This window comes from Molothrus aeneus, chromosome 27, assembly GCF_037042795.1.
Source record: "Molothrus aeneus isolate 106 chromosome 27, BPBGC_Maene_1.0, whole genome shotgun sequence".
Lineage (NCBI taxonomy): Eukaryota > Metazoa > Chordata > Aves > Passeriformes > Icteridae > Molothrus > Molothrus aeneus.
In genome coordinates, this window is record NC_089672.1 from 3408811 (window position 1) to 3428392 (window position 19582).

A 19582-nucleotide genomic window follows, 5' to 3' on the forward strand; every position below is an offset into this window, starting at 1 on the left:
AGTTTGCCCATCAGGGCCGTTGGGTTGGGAAATAGGGGAGTGGAAGGGGGGAGCAAAGAGTCGCTGGTTCCTGGAGTGGGGCAGGACGGAGTGGCTGCACTCACAGGAGTGGGGGTTACACCCTGACAGGGGCTGTGCTCATGGAGGGGCTCTGAATGCAGCCCCTCCAACCCGCCCCACCACCCGCTTCGGGACCCCCAGAAGCTGCCCCAGCTCCGAGAACCCCCCCCCCCCCCCAGGCCGGCTGAGGGGGTCGGGACCCTTGTGGGACCCCCAGGAGCCGATAACCCAACCCTAGCTCGGCCCGAGGCCGGCTGATGGGCGGCGGCAGTGGCGGGGCGCGCCCGGCAGACGGAGCTGTGCGGGAGGGAGGGAGGCGGGAGCACCGGCGCGGCCCCGACATCCCTGCGCATCCCGCAGCCCCGCCGGGGATGCCGCCGCCCGCCGGGCCCTGAGCGCCGGGACGCCGGCGGCCGCCGGCCCCGCTCCGCCGCTCCCCGACCCCACCGGAGCCGCCGCCGGGACCATGGAGTGAGTACCGGAGCCGTGCTGGGATCCCGGTACCGGGGCCGCGGCTCCCCCGGGCCCCGCCGGCTGAGACCGCAGTAGCGGGGAGGGGGGAGCGGGGAGCGGGGGCCGGGGCTCGGGACCCCCGCACGGGGCTGCGGGAAAATCGCTCCGCCCGCTCACGGAGCTCCTACCGGGGGCTCCCACAGCCCCGATGCCGCGGCTGGGGAGTCCGAACATGGGGTCTCATATCCCCCTGCTCCCGGGCACTCGGCACCCCAAAACCGGAGGCTCGCACCCCCCTGATTCTGGGGATTCAGCACTCCGGTACTGGAGGTTTGAATCCCCCCCTGCTGAGGTTTGGGACCCCCAAAACCGGGGGTGGGGCTCGCATCCCCCCCGTTCCTGCGCTTGTGACCCCAAAACTGGGGGCTCCCATCCCGCCGGATCCTGGAGCTCAGGACCCCAATACGGGGGGCGCCCATGCCCTCGGTTCCGGGGCTCGGGACCCCCATCCCGGGGCCTCCTTCCCCCCGGTGCCGCTCGGCAGGTGCGGCCCCTCCCTGGTCCCGGCTCGGGGGGCAGCAGCGGAGGCCCCGGGATTGGGGTGCGGGGGTGCCGAGGGTGCGAGGGGTGTCGGGGCTGGCAGCGGTGCAGGAATCGGGGGGAGGGGGTGGACAGGGCGTTTATTTTTGTGTTTTGAACCTGTTGTTGCTGCTGCGTGTGGTGGGGTGAGTGGGTGGGAAGAGCTGCGGACCCCTCCCTGCGCTGCACCCCCGGCCCCTGGCCTGGGGAAGCGGCTGTGGCCGGGGGGATCCCGGTGAACCGGGTCCCAGCTGGACAGACGGACACTCGGGGAGCCCGGCCTCATCCTTTGTGTGCTGCGGTGGGGCCCTGACCGGAGCCGGGCGGGTGGGGGAAGGACGGAGCAGGCAGAGGCCACTAGGGGCTGGTGGCCACCGACTGTCCTGCTGGTTTTGCCCCTTTGGGGACACCAGGAGGGTACCAGGGCTTGGGGGGCTGCTCGAGGTGCTGGAAGGCAGCGCTGGCCCTGTCTCACCCAGGCCTGGTGGCTCTCCAGCATGGTGAGCACCCCAGCAGCTGCCTGGGGTTGGCACTGGGTGTTCCTGCAGGCACTTTGGGGTCAGCCGCCCTCTGCTCCTGGTGGGCACCTCACCCTCGTGGGCACCTCGCCGTTTGTGGCACTGGGTAGTGACACAAGGGGTGCTCAACAGGTCCCTCTCAGCACATGGGAGCCCTGAGAGGCCATGGAGCACTGGGGAGGGGTGGGCTGGGGGTGTCCTGGGCTCTGGGGCTGGAACTGAGCTGGGGACAGCAGCGGGGGTGTTGTGGGAATTGGGGTGCAGCAGCTGCAGGGCTGGGGAGGCAGAGAGGGCTCCCTGTGCTGCTGGGCCAGGGCTTGGGGCAGCTCCACAGTCCCTGCAGGAAGGAGCCTCTTTGGGGAGGAAAACGTGTGTGATTTGCCAAAAGGCAGCCGCGAGGGGAAGGGCAGAGCCCAGGGGTGTGCCGTGCCCTGGGGAGGGGGTGAGGAGCTGCCAGGCTGGGCTGGGGCTGAGCTGGGGGATGGTGCTGGACAGGCTGGTGGCTCCCGGGCTCCACATTCACCCTGCTCTGCACCAACCCTCCCAGCAAGGGCCAAACAGCCCACAGAGGGGTGCAAAGGGTTTCTCCTTCCAGCACCTGCCAACATCTCTTTATTTTGAGTGAAAATCTGCAAGTGACCTGGGGTTGGGGGGGCACAGGCACGAAGAAAAACAACAGAACCCCTCCAGCCACTCAGCTCCAGAGCCTGGCTGAGGGGCTGGAGGATGAGGAGGGCCCCAGGGCAGCTGGGGACACGGCAAGGTGCTGCCACAGTGCCACCCTGGCTCTGTGGCAGGCAAGGGGTGTTGGGGTGGGCACTGCTGGGGTGGGCACTTTGCCCTGGCTCCTGCTCTGCCTTGGCACAGGCAGTGCCTGGAGGAGGGTTCTGGCTGCCACAACCCCACTGGTGCCCAGGGAGCTTTGGCAGAAAGTTTCCAACTCTGGAAAAGGCTGTGCTGGTCCCACTGGAGCTGCTCTTGTGCCCTCTGCTCCTGCTGCTGTCAGTGCTCGTGAGCAGCTGCAGATTCTGCATTCACATCTGGCTGCTTTGTCTCACTGGCTGCTCTCCCCCTGGCTTTGAGGGTGTCCTTGGAGTGAGGGCTCTCCTGGTCCTGCCTTCCCTGGCTGGAAGGTGGCAGTTGCAGGGGAAGGAGGGAGATTTTTGCCTGAGAAGTAACTGAGATTTCTGCCATAAGTCCTTTGGGGAGGGACTCGAGCCCTCGCTCTCTGCTGGCATCCAGGGAGAAATAAAACCCAGGCCAGACCCTGCTGCCTCCAGAAGGGATCAGCTCTGTCCTCCTGTCCGTGTGTCCAGCTGGAGCAGCACTGTCACCCTTCCCAGCTGTCCCAGAGGAGGCCACAAACCCCAAAACAGCTCCCCACAACAACAACACCCCACAACAGCAGGGCAGCACCTTGCCATGTCCCCACAACAGCTCCCCAAAACAGCTCCCTCCAACAGCTCCCCACAAAAACACCCCACAACACACCCCAACACAGCACCCGGCCCTGCCTGGGGCTGGCAGGTCAGGGGGTTCAGAGCTCACAGGGCCTCCCAGCTGGACCTGCCTTGCTGGGAGGAACTGGGAGGAACTGGAGCAGGTTTCCTGGGAAGCTGCTGCTGTTGGTGTTCCTGCTTCCTGGCCAGAAACAGCCCCTTTCCCCAGGGGGGTGGGGGTTCATGGGGCTGCAGCTGAGCTGGGGGCTGAGCTGGGCCTCCAGCAGGGGAGGTGGCCCAGGAAAGCTGAGGAGGTGCCCTGGGACAGGGCTGGGGCTGGAGGCACAGCCCAGCTTCCTGCATCCCTTCAGTGCATCCTGAGACAAGCAGCCCCCAGGTCCCAGACAGGAGCCACTGTCAGGGACAAGGATGAGCTGGAGGAGGGAGAGGAGCCAGGTGGATCCTGCCCCAGACAGGTTTTTCCTGGGTTGGGCCCAGCCCCTGGGCTTGGCACCGAGCACTGAGCTCCCTGTGAGCCCCCAGGGTGTCATCCCCCATGTCCCTGCTCTTTCTCCCTGCTCCTTGTCTGGGTGTCAGGGCTCCCAGGGGTGCCCCTGCCTGGAGCCACCTTCCTGCTGCCTCCTTGGGACATCATCTGTGCCTGTGTTCGTGGCATTGCTGCTCCTGGCACGCAGGAACCCAGGGATGGCTGGTGACAGGGGACAGGTGCCACATCCTGGCCAGTGCCAGCACTGCCTGTCCTGGCCAGCCAGTGCCCCTGGGGGTGGGGAGCAGCTGGCTCCACTCTCATTCATGAATCCTGGGGGGAGTTTCCTTGCTCCTCTAACTGGAAAGGAGCTGGAAACCCAAGTGTTTGGAGGGCACCTGAACCATTGTTTGAAAGATCTGTAATTTTCCAATCAAACTCCCTCCCCGAGCCTCCGTTCATCAAATATTCATGGGATCCATTTTCTCCTGGCACTCCCAGCCCACGTCTCAGCCCGAAGAATCAATCAGGCAGCTCGGCTTGCTCTAATGCATCTGCGTTTTTCGGGAGCCTGGGGCTGCCATCTCCTCCCCCCGCCTGTCCCTGTCCCTGTCCCTGTCCCCTCCCCGGGCAGGGGCATGGCTGAGGCTGTGCAGGCCGCTGGGAGGAGTGTGATGGGCACTGGGGAGGTGCAGACAGCGTGGGGCAGGGCAGGGGGGGATGCCCTGGATGGATGCAGCAGGACCTGAGCATGGCCACGCTCATTTCTGCCCATCCCTGCCCATCCCGCTGCCGCTGATGCATTTCCCTCCATGGTTGATGCGTGGCGGCCCCGGGGCGGCTGCAGCCCCCTCCCCTTCCCCTCCCTCCCCTCCCTCTCCTGCCGTCGGGGGCGTTCGATCCCGGCCCCGCTGTTCATGGCTTTGTGACAGCGCTTTGCATCCTCCCTGCGGCCGCGTCACTCCGGGCTCCTGGCATGGAATAGAGCTGGAAATCAGCGCTGATGCCTCGATTGCTGCCTTTGCCACACACCCCGCGCCTGCACGGCGCTGGTGCCCATGCAGGGAGCTCTCCCGGGCTACCCCAGCTCGGGGCTGAGCGGGCGGGGAGGGAGAGGAGGGCAGGGGAGCAGCTCGAAACGGCTCTTCACACATTCGGATGAGCTAATGGGAAAAAGCGGAGGAAGGCAAATAAACATTATTGTTTCATGTCAGGCGGGGAGGAGACAAAAGGTCACGGGCTTCCCTTGTGATGGTGGGAAACGGCAGCATCAGCAGGGCTGGAAAGAGCTGGAGAGCCCAGGGAGAGCCCAGGGAGAGCCCAGGGACAGCACGGGTGTGTGTGTGTGTGTGTGTGTGTGTGTGTGTATGTGTGCTCACACGTGTGTGTGTGTGTGTGTGTGTGTGTGTGTGTGTGTGTGTGTGTGTGTGTGTGTGTGTGTGCTCACACGGGTGTGTGTGTGTGTGTGTGTGTGTGCGCTCACACGTGTGTGTGTGTGTGCGTGTGTGCGTGTGTGTGTATGTGCTCACACGGGTGTGTGTGTGTGGGTGTGTGTGTGTGGGTGTGTGTGTGTGGTGTGTGTGTGTGTGTGTGTGTGTGTGTGTGTGTGTGTGTGTGTGCTCACACGGGTGGGTGTGTGTGTGTGTGTGGGTGTGTGTGTGTGTGTGTGTGCTCACACGTGTGTGTGTGTGTGTGTGTGTGTGTGTGTGTGTGTGTGTGTGTGCGCTCACACGGGTGTGTGTGTGTGTGTGTGTGTGTGTGTGTGTGTGCTCACACAGGGGTGTATGTGTGTGTGTGTGTGTGTGTGTGGTGTGTGTGTGTGCTCACACGGGTGTGTGTGTGGTGTGTGTGTGTGTGTGTGTGCTCACACGTGTGTGTGTGTGTGTGTGTGTGTGTGTGTGTGTGTGCTCACACGGGTGTGTGTGTGGTGTGTGTGTGCGCTCACACGGGTGTGTGTGTGGTGTGTGTGTGTGCTCACACGGGTGTGTGGGTCCAGACTCAGGCCTGGGGATGGCTGCTGGGAGCCCCCAGGGCCTCATTCCCCATGTCCCTGCTCCTTCTCCCTGCTCCTTGTCTGGGCTGGTGGCTCCTGAGGAGCTTGGTGGCTCCTGGGATCACCTTCCCACCCTTGCTGGCACCCAGGATGGATCAGGAGCACCAGAACCCCTAAGGAGGCCCCGGTGATGCCACAGCATTGACTGGCACTCTGTCGGGGTGCCAGGCCTGGGGAGGGCACCCCAGCTCCTGTGGTCCCTCAGCCACCACGAGCATCCCCCCACATCCCCCTGAGCATCCCCCCACATCCCCTTGGCACTCTCCCGTTGCCATGGCGCCGTTGCCATGGCACCGTTGCCAGGGAACCGTCGCCAGGGAACCGCCTCCATCAGTCACAAGGGCCCCAGAGACAGGTCAGGGCAGGCAGGATGGGGGTTTTGGGGGGCCTGGGACGCCCTCCCTCCACCTCAGTGCCGTGTGCCAGCAAGCAGGAACTGGGGGGGTCCCTGCTCAGCCCCCCAGGATGGACCAAAGCCCCCAGGGCAGGGTCTGAGCAGGCTCTGAGAGGCTGCAGCGAGGGGCATCCAGGCTGTTTTGTGTCTCTCCCTGGGCCAGGAAGATTTCCTGGCGTCTGACCTGGGAATGTGGAGTCTGCAGCAAATAATGGAAAATAAAAGAGGATGGAGGAGGGAGGAAAAAGCAGAACAGAATGTTTCAGGAATGCTGTAAAAGTTTGGATCTGTGGAACAGGGCGAGATCCAGGAGAGAAACAGGGCTGGGAGTGTGGGGATGCCAAGGGCTGGGCTGAGGGGACCCAGAGCAGGAGGGAGCTCGTGATGAGGGGGTGTGGGGTGGTGAGGGGCACAGGGGACACCCCAGGGGACACAGGGGACACGGGGGTGCGAGAGCAGAGCCCTGCGCCTGCGCCGGTGGAGCAGCACAAACAGCACAAAAATAACCACCACAAAAGCAACACCTTCCCCAGGGTTTGTTTTCCTGGCCTGGATTTTGTGCATCACAGGGATCCCCAGGGTGTGGGGTGAGGGGAGGACGGCGCCTCTGAGCAGCTCCCAGTTCATCGCTGCCTTCGAGGGGGGAGCAGAGGCTCCTCTCAGCCTGCAGAGCCCGTTTGAGTGGTGGGGCAGGCAGTGGGGAGCCCCTGTGAGGGCACACACACGGCTGGCACAGGAGGGCACAGCCCAGGGTGTCATTTGTGGGGCTCAGCACCCCCATCTCTGTCAAACTCCCTCCCTGGGCGCACGGAGCCCACCTCTGCCCCTTGCTCTCGGAAGCAGAGCTGATCCATCCCTGACAATACCTCAGCGCCTCCCACCCTAATTAGTGCCGCAGCTCAGCGCTTCATTAGCACCGTCTGGCCAGCAGCCAGCGGCTCCCCTGGAGCGTCCCGGTCCCACCGGGCACTGCCCCGCACCTGGTGCCCCGGGGCTGGGCTGGGCTGGGTCACCACACCCTGGGGACAGGTGGCTGCGGGTGGGGGATGATCCCCGATGATCCCTGGCAGAGCCGTGCCGGGCCAGAGAGGAGGCTGGCAATGGAGGGGTCCTGGCATGGCTGGGCTGCTGAGGTGCCCACGGGGGGCACAGGGGGCAGAGGCTGCTGGGGTGTGTGTCTGAGTGTGTCTGTGTGTCTGTCTGTGCATGTGTGTGTGTGTGCCAGTGTGTCTGTCTGTACATGTGTGTGTCTGTCTGTGCATGTGTGTGTCTGTCTGTGCATGTGTGTGTCTGTCTGTGCATGTGTGTGTGTGCCAGTGTGTCTGTCTATACATGTGTGTGTCTGTCTGTACATGTGTGTGTCTGTCTGTGCATGTGTGTGTGTGCCAGTGTGTCTGTCTGTACATGTGTGTGTCTGTCTGTGCATGTGTGTGTGTCTGTCAGTGCATATGAGCGTGTCAGTCTGTCTGTGCACAAGTGTGTGAGTGTGTCTGTCTGTGTACATGTGAGTGTGTCTGTCTGTGTACATGTGCATGTCAGTGTGTCTGTCTGTGCCCACGAGTGTGTCACTGTGTCTGTGCACATGTGTGTGTCTGTCTGTGCACATGTGTTGGTGTGTCTGTGCACATGTGTGTGTCTGTCTGTGTACATATGTGTGTGTGAGTGTGTCTGTCTGTGCACATGTGCATGTCAGTCTGTCTGTGCACATGTGTCAGTGTGTCTGTGCACATGTGTCTGTGTGTGCAGCCCGGAAAGGTCACAGCCGGGGAAAGGTGTGAGCAGCCAAGAAAGGGCTTGGAAATTGGAATGGAAAGCGTGAGCCAGATTGGAACACAGGGCAGCCAGCAGGGCCCTGCTCCAGCCCCTCACAGCCCCAGCACCATCCTGCTCCAGCACCATCCTGCTCCAGCCCCTCACAGCTCCATCATCCTGCTCCAGCCCCTCACAGCTCCAGCCCCTCACAGCTCCATCATCCTGCTCCAGCCTCTTCCTGCTCCAGCCCCTCCGTGCTCACATCTTCCATCTGCACCACCCCAGGACTGGGTCTGCGTGAGCTGAGTGCTCCAGGGGCTGGGCAAGGCAGGATTTGGGCAGGACAGGGGCCAAGAGGTGCCTGGAGGAGCTGAGCAGTGAGGGGTGGTTGGTGCCAGGGTAGCGAGGAGGAAGCAGATGGTAAAAAGGAAGGGCTCAGCCTTTGTCTGTGTCCCACGGTGCCTGCTCTGGTGGCTGCACGCTGTCCCAGTGAGCTGCCGCTGCTGTCGCTGCTCACAGCTGCTCTCTGCTCTCTCTCCGCAGGGTCGTGGAGGCCAGCACGCTTCAGCAGGAGAGGCTGCAGGCCATCGCCGTGAGTCCCTCCCTGTCCCCAGGGCGCACAGGGGCGGGCACAGGCAGGGAGGAGGGTGCAGGAGAGCCGGGGCAGGTGCTCAGCCGCAGACTGGGGGTCTCCAGCAGCTGAATGAGGACTCAGAACGGCCCGGTGGGGGCTCTTCTTGGGGTGCCACAGCTTGAAACAGGGACAGAGCAAGCAACAGGCAGCTGGGAGGTTTAATTAAGGAGGCAGCGCCTTGACGAGCCCCAGGTGAGGGAAATGAGTGATGATTCCTTCCCCAGGAAGGGCTGAGGATGCTGCTCTCCAGCCATGCCCAGCATGGGCACTATATTATATTAATAATATTATTATAAATAACTATATTGTATAAATATATATTATAAATATATATAATGTATAAAAATTACAAATAACTAATTATAAATAACTATATTACATATATTAATAATATTATTATAAATAACTATATTCTATAAATACATTATATAAATATATATTATATGTATATAAATTATAATAAACTAATTATAACTATATTGTATATATTATATTAATATTATTATAAATAACTATATTCTATAAATGTATATTACAAATATATTACATATTATAAATAACTAATTATAAATAACTCTATTATATATTATATTAATAATATTATTATAAATAACTATATAATATAAATAGATATTATAAATAGATATTATGTATAAATTACAAATAACTAATTATAAATAACTTTATTCTATATTATATTAATAATATAATTATAAACAACTATATAATATAAAATATATTATAAATATACATTATATATAAATTACAAATAACTAATTATAAATAACTATATTATATTTTATATTAATAGAATTATTATAAATAACTCTATTATATGAATACATATTATAAATATATATAAATTACAAATAACTAATTATAAATAACTATATTTTATATTAATAATATCATTATAAATAACTCTACTATGTGAATACATATTACAAATACATATATAAATTATAAATAACTAATTATAAATAACTCTATGGTATATATTCTATTAATTAGGGAGCAGCTGGGGGCCCTGCTGAGCGACCCCTCCCAGCTCAGAGCAGGGCAGGGGGGGCTGCTTGAACCCACCCAGCGCAGCCCCGGTGCCCAGCCCCGCCGGCAGCCGGCCGATCTCTGCCACACAAAGGGCAAATTGTTCTGGAGCAGAGCAGAAAGCGCCGGGCCTGACTCTGCTGAAATGATCTGGAGCAGCCTCGGGCCGGGTGGCAGCGAGGGGGGGACGAGGCAGAGCCCGCGGGGCCGGCCGAGGGGAGCGGTGACATTTGGAGATGGTGAGCAGAGCAAATCCTCCACACCCTCAATGCTTCCGTTTGTGCCAGAGAGAGCAGGGATTCGGTACCAGCCTTGCTGGGGGGTGTTCCCAAGGCTGGTGTGAAAAAACGCCAATCGCTTGTTTTGAAAATTTTAAAATTTTTTAAACATTTTAAAATCTAAAAAAAAAATTTGGTTTTAAAATTTTAAAAGTTTAATAGTAATAAAATGGTTATAAAAATAGTAATACAATTAGAGTAATAATAATTTGGACAATTTGAATTAGGACAATATGAGACAATAAGAGACAAAGAGTTACAGACAGTCCGGGTACCTTTTTCTGGGCAGCACAAGCCCGAAAAAGGACACAGTTAACAGAGGATTAACCCTTAAAAACAACAGCCTGTTGCATATTCATACATCTCATACATGATGCATAAATTCCATTCAAACACAGGATTCTGTCTGGGCAGTGTCAACTTCTTCCTCTGAATCCTGACAGCACCTTCGGGGTGGGAAGAAGTTCGTTTCTTCTGATAAGAGAGCAATAAATTCTCTTTCTCTGAAAGATTTGGGTGTAAACATTCAGGTGTCCGTGGCTGCTACCTCGTTGCGAGTCCTTTCTTTCAAAAAAGTATCTTACATAGCATAGTTTCTATTTTAACTCTTTGTTATAACCTAAAACTACATTTACCACGCTACTCAAGAGAATTAACACAGCACCACTTTCTAACACAACGCATACAATATTCACTGGAACATTTGCCAAAAGCCAATCGTACAATACACATTTTTCACACCGGGAGCCTCAGTCCCCGGGGGTTCCCCCTTGGCCCCGCTGCTCTCCCCGTCCCCGCACCGACCCCTCCCCGCCGCTCCCGTCCCTGCAGGAGAAGCGGAAGCGCCAGACGGAGATCGAGAACAAAAGGCGGCAGCTGGAGGATGACCGGAGGCAGCTGCAGCATCTCAAGGTGAGAATCCCCTCCGGGGGCCTGCCCTGGCTGGGGAGGGCAGGACTGTGATCCCCTCCTTGTGCTCCCCAGTCCAAGGCTCTGCGGGAGAGATGGCTCCTGGAGGGAGCCCCAGCTTCTGCCTCCGAGGAGGAAGAGGCCATGAAGAAACAGATGCAGGAGGATGAGGTGAAGACCAAGGAGCTGGAGGAAACCATCCAGAGGTAACAGGGCTGGTGCGGGGATGGGTGTTGGGGTGCAGTTGGAGGGCACAAAAGTCCCTCCAGAGACCCCTGGGCATCCCTGGGCACCCCTCCAGCATCCCTGGGCAGGTGGGTGCTGAGATTCAGGTGCTGGGAGCAAGGCAGGGCACGCTGAGCTTGGAGCTGCTGTGTGATGGTGCTCACAGGGGTCTCAGGTTGAGGGAATACTACCACCTATGTTAGACAGTGCACCTCTACTCTAAACCAATCTGTGAGTGCCACCATCACAGCAGAAGATGGAGGCCAAGAAGAAGAAGGAGAAAGGCTGGACACACCCAGTTCCCTCCATCTTGCCTCCTGAACCCCCATCCCAAAAACCCCAAAATCTACTTTTCCACCCCGTGATAACTTCACTATTATTCTACCTAAACTGTTGTGGCTTGCTGATCTTCATACGAGGTTGGTGATTTGCTCCACGGGTCACAATCAAACCCACAGGAGTTTTGGGCTCTGTGCCAGGGTCTCTGAGCCCCCTGGCAGGGCTCTTGGCAGTCCAGGGATGTCCTGAATTCCCTTCCTGAATTCTGACACCACTGGAGCTTGTTGCTCTGGCCATTATTGATATTTGCCATTCCCAACTTGTGCCACCATCACAGCAGAAGAAGGAGAAAGGCTGGACACACCCAGTTCCCTCCATCTTGCCTCCTGAACCCCCATCCCAAAAACCCCAAAATCTACTTTTCCACCCTGTGATAACTTCACTGTTATTCTACCTAAACTGTTGTGGCTTGCTGATCTTCATACAAGGTTGGTAATAATCAAACCCACAGGAGTTTTGGGCTCTGTGCCAGGGCTTCTGAGCCCCCTGGCAGGGGTCTTGACAGCCAGAGGGATGTTCTGGGTTCCCACATTTTTGCTCTGCAAAGAGACAGCCACGCCAGAGCCTGTGTGTCCCTGCACCTTGCGGGGACAATCTGGGTGTCCCCTCTCCCCTGCCCTGTGTGGCTGCACCACAGTTCCCTGTCCCACACTGCTCTCAGCCCTGGCTCTCCCTGCAGGCTGGAGAAGGAGCTGGAGATGCTGGAGAACAGCAGCTCAGTGGCTTCGACCAAGGAGAACCTGGCAGAGGCAGCAGCCAAGGAGGAGAAGAAGGCTGAGGCTGTCCCCAACACGCAGAAGGTGGGCAAAGCTGCTGGCCATGGGGTCGGGGTGCCCACCCCTGGCGGGTTTGGGGGTGTGTGGGTGGTGGGTGTGCACACAGAGGCTCTGTGGCACCTCCTGGAAGCTCCTATAACCTCTCCCTTCTGTTTTGCAGAGTCCCCTGGGCACAGTTAAGGGTAGGTGAATCCTGATCCCCCCTCGGCCGTGTTTCAGCACCAGCCGTGCCCTCCTGCTGCCCTGAGGCCAGGATGGGTGGGCAGAGCCCGACAAGAGCCCTGTCCCCGTGTGCCCTGGCTGGGGGAGCCCTCCCAGGTGCCAGCCAAGGGGGGACACTCTGGGGCACAGCAGGGCTCAGGCCGTGTCTCCTCTCCATCTCCAGCTGACAAGAGGCTCTCCAGCAGCCCCATGAAGGCAGTGGAGGGCAGTGACATGATGAAGGCGGGTAGGTGCCCGCTGAGCTCCTTCCAGGCTGCTTCCCCTGCCCTCTGTGCCATCCTCAGCTTGCTCGATGCCTTCCCAAGCCCAGGGCACTGAACACCCCTCATTGGTTCTGCTTTCACCCCCACGGTTGGTTTGTGGCTCAGGGCCCTTCACTGAGCCCTGCTCCACGTTTCTGCTCCAGTTCCACCCTTCCTGCTCTGTTTGCAGCTTCTCTGTGCAGGGCGAGGCAGCAGTGCCAGGCACAGGGAGCTGTGGGGCACATGGGGCCAGGCTGCCTGGGCTGGGGGGGTTTGCTCTGCTTTGGGGCAGAGCTCAGAGCAGATCATGGCACCAGCATGGGGCAGAGCCCATCCTGGGGTCCTTGGATGGGGCTGAGGGGACCCTGCTGCAGGAGTGGAAGGAGAGATGCCAAGAGTCACCCATCCCATGGGGGCAGAGGGGCTGTGCCAGCTCCAGCACCCTCATGGGGTTTGCACCTCCCTGAGCATGAGCCTGGCTCCCAGCCAGGCCCCAAGGGCAGCATTTCTCACTGCCTGGACGGACGGACACAGCCCCAGAGCCACAGCAGCCCTGCAGGTACGGGGATGGCAGCAGCACCAGGATGGACAGGGGTCCCAGGAGGAGGGATGTGCCAGGGGTGTCACACCTGCCTCTGCCATTGACTGCTCCTTGCTGCTGCCTTGCTAACACTGCTGAGCCCTGCTGGGCACTGCTGAGTGCTCCTGAGCCCTGCTGGGCACCACTGAGCCTTTCTGAGCCCTGCTGGGCACTACTGAGCCTTGCTGGGCACTGCTGAGCGCCACTGAGCCCTGCTGGGCACCACTGAGCCCTACTGGGCACTACTGAGCCTTTCTGAGCCCTGCTGGGCACTGCTGAGCCCTGCTGGGCACCTCTGAACACTGCTGAGCCCTGCTGGGCACTACTGAGCCTTGCTGGGCACTGCTGAGTGCCACTGAGCCCTGCTGAGCATCACTGGGCACCACTGGGACCTGCTGGGCTCTGCTGGGCACCCCCGGGCACCACTGAGCCTTGCTGAGCATCGCTGAGCCCTGCTGGGCCCTACTGACTCTTGCTGGGCACTGCTGAGCACCTCTGAGCCCTGCTGGGACCTGCTGGGCCCTGCTGAGCCTTTCTGAGCCCTGCTGGGCACCACTGAGCCCTGCTGGGCACCGCTGAACACCTCTGAGCTCTCCTGAGCCCTGCTGAGCATCGTTGGGCACCACTGAGCCCTGCTGAGCATCACTGGGCACCTCTGAGTGTTCCTGAGCCCTGCTGAGCTTTGCTGAGCCCTGCTGGGCACCACTGAGCCTTTCTGAGCCCTGCTGAGCCTTGCTGGGCACCTCTGAGCCCTGCTGGGCACCGCTGGGCGCTGCTAACACCACTGAGCCTTGCTGAGCATCGCTGGGCGCTGCTGAGCCTTGCTGAGCCCTGCTGGGCACTGCTGAGCATCACTGGGCACTGCTGAGTGCTCCTGAGCCCTGCTGGGCACCACTGAACCCTGCTGGGCACCTCTGAACACCTCCTCACCCTGCTGAGCCCTGCTGATCGCTGCTGAGCACCACCACGCTTCCTCCACGCTCCATCCTGCCGCCAGCCACCGTAACCCGCGCTGTCCTCTCTGTGTCCCAGCCATGTACTCGGTGGAGATCACCGTGGAGAAGGACAGAGTGACTGGGGAGACCAAGGTCCTGTCCAGCACCACCATGCTGCCCCAGAACCACTGCCTGCAGGGGGTCAAGGTGTACGAGGACGAGCTGAAAGGTACGGGCCGGCCCACACCGGTGGCAGGGGACAGGGAGAGGCCACCTGCACATCCCAGCAGGATGAGGAAGGGCAGGGGCTGCTCCTGAGCACAATCCCTCACCAACCCCAGCCCAGTGGATCGCAGGATTGTCATGGCAGCACGGGGTGGATGGTCCAGGTGGTTTGCCCGTCGTGACCCTGCACTGCTGCAGAGCAGAGAAGAGGATCTGTGCTGTCCAACACTGTCCCATGGGCAGGAAATGTGCACCAGCACCATGCTGGCCTGTCCCACAGGCTGGCAGCAGGGAGAGTGGCTGATGGGGATGGTGGAAGTGCAGCACCAGGACTGGTCCCTGTCTGCAGCTCCTGCTGCTTTTGGGAACATCTGGGAACCTGCTCCAAGGGACCATCGTGGTGACAAGGACCAGCCAAACCCAAGGGACCATCGTGGTGACAAGGACCAGCCAAACCCAAGGGACCATCGTGGTGACAAGGACCAGAAGTGGAAGTGGAGCATCCTAGTGGGAACTGTGGTGGCTGAGTGGACCAAACCCCTCTTCAAGGAAAACACAGCGCTCCCATTCAGCCCCTCTGTGTGGCCATGGCCATGCCAGGCTGCTCACTGTCCCTGTCTCAGTGCCTGCCCATTGACCATCACATCATGGCCCAGGTCAAGTGGAGAACACAATGAGCCCTTGTCTGCTCTGGCCATGACATCTCTGCCCCCAGTGCCACGAGCAGTGGGGTGGGAGAGCCCCACTTGGTGGGGACACGGCAGGGCAGCAGCTGCCCAGCATCCCTGGGGGCTCAGAGGTGGCACTGGTGGCCTGGCAGAGTGTCACAGCAGCCCTGGCTGCCAGCAGACTCTGTCCTGCCTTGGCAGCTTGGCCTGGCACACAGCCGTGGCTCCTGCAGGGCTCACTGCGCCCGAGGCTCTGGGAACAGCTCCTTCCACTGGGCTTTTATTTCAGTCTCCCTGGCTGCTGCCAGGTGATGAGAGAGGGTCTGGCAGCAGCTCTGGGGTGCTGGGAGAGTCCCAGCCTCAGTGGCAGCACCTTTGGAGAGGGGAAGGGGTCACACAGGAGCTGGGGCTGACGGCAGCAGCTTTGCCAGCTCACCTGGTGCCCCCATCCCGAGCTCCTCTCACCCTCCCTCTCTTGTCCCCGCAGTGGTGCACGCCGTGAGCGCCGAGGACGGCGCCCTGCAGAACGGGGCGCACCCCCTGAGCTCCTCCGAGGTCGATGAGCTCCTGCACAAGGCGGATGAGGCCACCCTGAGCGAGGCCGGAGGGCGGCAGACCCCGGCCAAGGGCGGCACGGGCAGCCAGAAGGCGACGCCCAGGCGGGAGATCACGGGGCTGCAAGCCAAGGTGCCACCGGGCGAGGGGACAGAGGGCAGCCAGGAGCAGCAGCCCGTCACCATGATCTTCATGGGCTACCAGAACGTGGAGGATGAGAACGAGACCAAGAAGGTGCTGGGGCTGGAGGGCACCATCAAGGCGGAGCTGGTGGTGATCGAGGATGCCGAGGGCAAGGCGGAGCCGGCTCTCAAGGACCACACGCCGCCCAACGGCACCGCCCTGGAGCCGGCGGCCGCGCAGCCCCTGGGCGAGGAGGGCTCGGCAGGGCAGGGCGCCAACGCCACAGATGCCAAGGAGGCCGAGCAGGAGACAGACGTGAAGAAGCAGCGCTGCAAGTGCTGCACGGTGATGTGAGCCCCCCGCCGAGCCCCCTTTCCCCCATCCCACCGGACACCGGCCCCTCTTTCTGCACAACCGGGGAGATCCAGCGTGGTGCCAACAGCGGGGATGCCCGCCCCGCGTGCCCGGTGCCAGCCCCGTGCCGCCCCCACCAGCGCTGCCTGTGGTATTTATTAGTGACCCCCCTCGCCCCACGGTGCGCCCGCCCCATCCCCACCACAGCCCCTCTGTCACCGACACCGTCCCACCGCCGTCGGAGGATGGAGCCGCCGGGCAGGGGATCGGAGGACGTCGCTGTGTCCGTGGATGACTCCCCGGGAGCCAGCAGCCCACGGTGGGCATCGGGGCCAGCCCCGTGCCAGCCCCGTGCCAGCCCCGTGCCAGCCCCGTGCCAGCCCCTCCCTCTGTGCCTCCATCATCCAGCAGGGCCGGGTTTGGCTCTGTTGGTCGCCGGCTGCCCCTGGACGTCTCTGCTCCATCTCCTCATCCCCGCGCTCCCCGAGCCCTCCAGGGCAGGGCGTGTGCAGGGCATGGAGGGCAGCGTCCATCATCCCTCCCTGGCACTGGGCTGTGCTGATGGCCAGAGCCACCTGGGGCTCCTGCAGGGCCTGCTCTGCTCCTCCTGGGCTCAGCTCCACATCTTGGAGGCCTCACTGTGCCAGCTGAGGGGGCTGAACTGTGCCAGCGAGGGAAGGGCATGGAGGGCAGCGCCCATCCCTCCCTGGTACCCGGCTGTGCTGATGGCCAGAGCCGTGTGGGGGTGGCTGACCCCATCCTGCAGGGTCAGCCCAGGCTGTCCCCAAGCCTGCTCTGCTCCTCCTGGGCTCAGCTCCACGTCTTGGAGCCCTCACTGTGCCAGCTGAGGGGGCTGAACTGTGCCCGTGTCCCCCTGGGGCAGCTTGGGGGGCTCAGCCCCGTGGGGCAGGAGTGGGGTGGGGGTCCTGTGGTTCCTCGTGGCAGCAGCAGGGTGGCCCAGCATCCTGTCCTCCCGCTCCCTTCCTTTCTCTGCCCCTCAGCAGCTCTGCAGAGCCACGTTCTGGGCTCCTGGGCTGCAGCTTTGGGGCTCCCCAGGCTGGGGGAATCCCCAGTTCACCCCAAATTTAGGCACTGGGAGCTGCCAGGGGTCTGGTGTCCCACAGAGGGCAGCCTAACCCTGCACCCCAGCCCTTCAGTGGGGATTTCACCACCAGCACCAGCGTTTCCTCCCCACTGAGAACAGCTGGGGCAGGCAGGGGGGGCCCCCATGGTGCCCAGTGCCCACATCAGCTGCCCCTGAGCTCTCCAGGAGCTTTGGGCAGGGTGCAGCCAGGTGAGGGATCCTTTTCCAAGTGTGAGAGTGTTCCTTCTGTCCAGGGACCCCCCAAAACGTGTGTGGGGCAGCGCCCAAGCTGCCCAGCCATGGTTTTTGGTGCCCAGTGCCCACATCAGCTGCCCCTGAGCTGCAGCAGCCAGGCTGGCAGTGCCCAGATGCTTGTCCAGGAGCTTTGGGCAGGGTGCAGCCACTGCTGAGGGATCCTTTTCCAAGTGTGAGGGTTCCTTCTGCCCAGGGACCCCCCAAAACGTGTGTGGGGCAGTGCCCAAGCTGCCCAGCCCACCAGGACACCGCTGGTTGAGCAGCCAGGAATGGGGCTCAGCTCCCCCAAGGATGGGCCTTTCCTTCCCCCACACTCCCCCCGTGTGAGCAGTGCCACCCCCTGTCCCCATGCCATCCCTGCTGTCCCCCAGGTGCCACCCAGGCTGCAGTTTTGCCCCCATTGGAGTCACTGCAGGGCTCAGGGGGTGCCAGCCCTGTCCTGAGCCCTGGCCGGGCACCCACAGCCCCTGGGAGAGGCAGGGCTGGGTTAGGGGGGTTTGGGAGGGCACTGCCAGGGCAAGGGGGGCCTCTCCTGCCCGCCCATCCTCTGCTGGGCATCGCTGGAGCCCCATTGCTGCAGAGCAGGGCACGGCCCGGCTGCCCCCGCAGTCCTGGGGGCAATGTCACCTCTTGCCACCCCACAGCAGGGGCCAGCACCACCCAGCCCATCCCAGCCTGGGCCCTGCAATGCCCCCAGCCCCAGTCTGGGGCTCTCTCCCCACCCTTGGCACCCCCTGCCCCTCGGTTGGCTTTGAGCCCCAGCCCAGTCTGGCCCTGGGGGTGGTGGGGGGCAGGAGCAGCCCCCGGGCAGGGTGTGGGGTGTGACAGGAGCGGCTGCTGGGCCCGGCATCGTCCCCACCCCGCCCCACAGCCCCTCCGTCCCCTCCCAGCTCTGCTGAAGTGCACTTCCCGTGCCCCTGAGCTTTTCACTTGTGCCGAAGCCGTTTGAATTCCTTTCCCTTTGCCATCCCATCCCATCCACCCCGTTGTTTGTAAAACACCCAAAAACGAGCAAATAAAACTGTGTGAACAACCGGCCTGGAGGCACCATGGGCGGGAGGAGGCTGGGCTGGGCATGCTGGGAGGGTGCGGGTGGAAGGTTTGGGGTGGGTTCTGCTGTTCCCTCGTTGTGTGGGCAGAAAATGTGGGGACAGAGGGGTCTGGGGCACCCAGGAGGCTGGGAGGAAAGGGATGAGGGGTGATGCTGCCCAGGAAAAGGGGGGGATGCCCCCAGGTGCCATCACCACGTGGCCAAGGGTCCCTGTCCATCCCCAGGGTGGCTCAGGTCCTGCTTCTGCCCAGGGCAGGGATTCCAGAGCTCTCTCCTGGGGCAGAGAGGGGTCTGGGGCACCCAGGAGGCTGGGAGGAAAGGGATGATGCTGCCCAGGTAATGGGGACACGGATGCCCCCAGGTAAAGGGGATGTGGCTGCCCAGTTTCCAGGGTGCCCCCAGCTGCCATCACCACGTGGCCAAGGGTCCCTGTCCATCCCCAGGCTGGCTCAGGTCCTGCTTCTGCCCAGGGCAGGGATTCCAGAGCTCTCTCCTGGGGCAGTGGGGCCTCAGTCCTTGCTGGTGCCAGCCCAGGTGCCAGCACACGCCCTGAGGCGGGCGTGGAGAGCTCCTGGCTCCTTGGCATCACCTGTGGACTTTGGCTCAGCCCCAGGGTAGAACAGGCTCTGCTCACCTGCCCGGAAACGCAGAGCAGCCTGGCAGCCACGGGCAGCAGCCACTGTGCCCAGGCCAGGCAGTGCCAACCCAGCAGGAACGGGCACCAAGGGGGTAAGAGGGGCACCGAGGGGGTGAGTGGGGCACCAAGGGGGTGAGTGGGGCACCAAGGAGGTGAATGGGGCACCAAGGAGGTGAGTGAGGCACCAAGGAGGTGAGTGAGGCACCAAGGGGGTGAATGGGGCACCAAGGAGGTGAATGGGGCACCAAGGGGGTGAATGGGGCACCAAGGGGGTAAGAGGGGCACTGAGGGGGTGAATGGGCACCAAAGGGGTGAATGGGGCACCAAGGGGGTGAATGGGGCACCAAGGGGGTAAGAGGGGCACTGAGGGGGTGAATGGGGCACCAAGGAGGTGAATGGGGCACCAAGGGGGTGAGTGAGGCACCAAAGGGGTCAGTGGGGCACCAAAGGGGTGAGTGGGGCACCAAAGGGGTGAGTGGGGCACCAAGGGGGTGAGTGGGGCACCAAGGAGGTGAGTGGGGCACCAAGGGGGTGAGTGAGGCACCAAAGGGGTCAGTGGGGCACCAAAGGGGTGAGTGGGGCACCAAGGGGGTGAGTGGGGCACCAAGGGGGTGAGTGGGGCACCAAGGAGGTGAATGGGCACCAAGGGGGTAAGAGGGGCACCAAGGGGGTCAGTGGGGCACCAAGGGGGTGAGTGAGGCACCAAGG

At 60.9% G+C, this 19582-nt stretch overlaps 1 protein-coding gene across 3 annotated transcripts; it reads left to right on the top strand.

The window, feature by feature from the left end:
* Positions 1-404: 404 nt before the first annotated feature.
* On the top strand, positions 405-18221 carry PALM (paralemmin). Of its 3 annotated transcripts, XM_066566106.1 has the most exons (9): positions 405-531; positions 8279-8327; positions 10526-10606; positions 10679-10809; positions 11847-11967; positions 12104-12125; positions 12329-12391; positions 14020-14151; positions 15303-18221. In XM_066566106.1, the coding sequence occupies exons 1-9, from the start codon at positions 527-529 to the stop codon at positions 15845-15847; spliced, it is 1149 nt and encodes a 382-aa protein (XP_066422203.1). In that variant the 5' UTR covers positions 405-526; the 3' UTR covers positions 15848-18221. The 3 variants fall into 3 exon arrangements, with proteins under 3 accessions (XP_066422203.1, XP_066422204.1, XP_066422205.1); XM_066566107.1 differs by lacking the exon at positions 14020-14151; XM_066566108.1 differs by lacking the exons at positions 12329-12391; positions 14020-14151.
* Positions 18222-19582: the final 1361 nt, after the last annotated feature.

What these genes read in the sequence shown, in the direction of transcription:
- PALM (XM_066566106.1), top strand. An exon ending in AGAGGCTGCAGGCCATCGCC is followed by an intron (nt 8,328 to 10,525) that starts GTGAGTCCCTCC and finishes CCGTCCCTGCAG; the next exon opens with GAGAAGCGGAAGCGCCAGAC. An exon ending in CTGTCCCCAACACGCAGAAG is followed by an intron (nt 11,968 to 12,103) that starts GTGGGCAAAGCT and finishes TCTGTTTTGCAG; the next exon opens with AGTCCCCTGGGCACAGTTAA.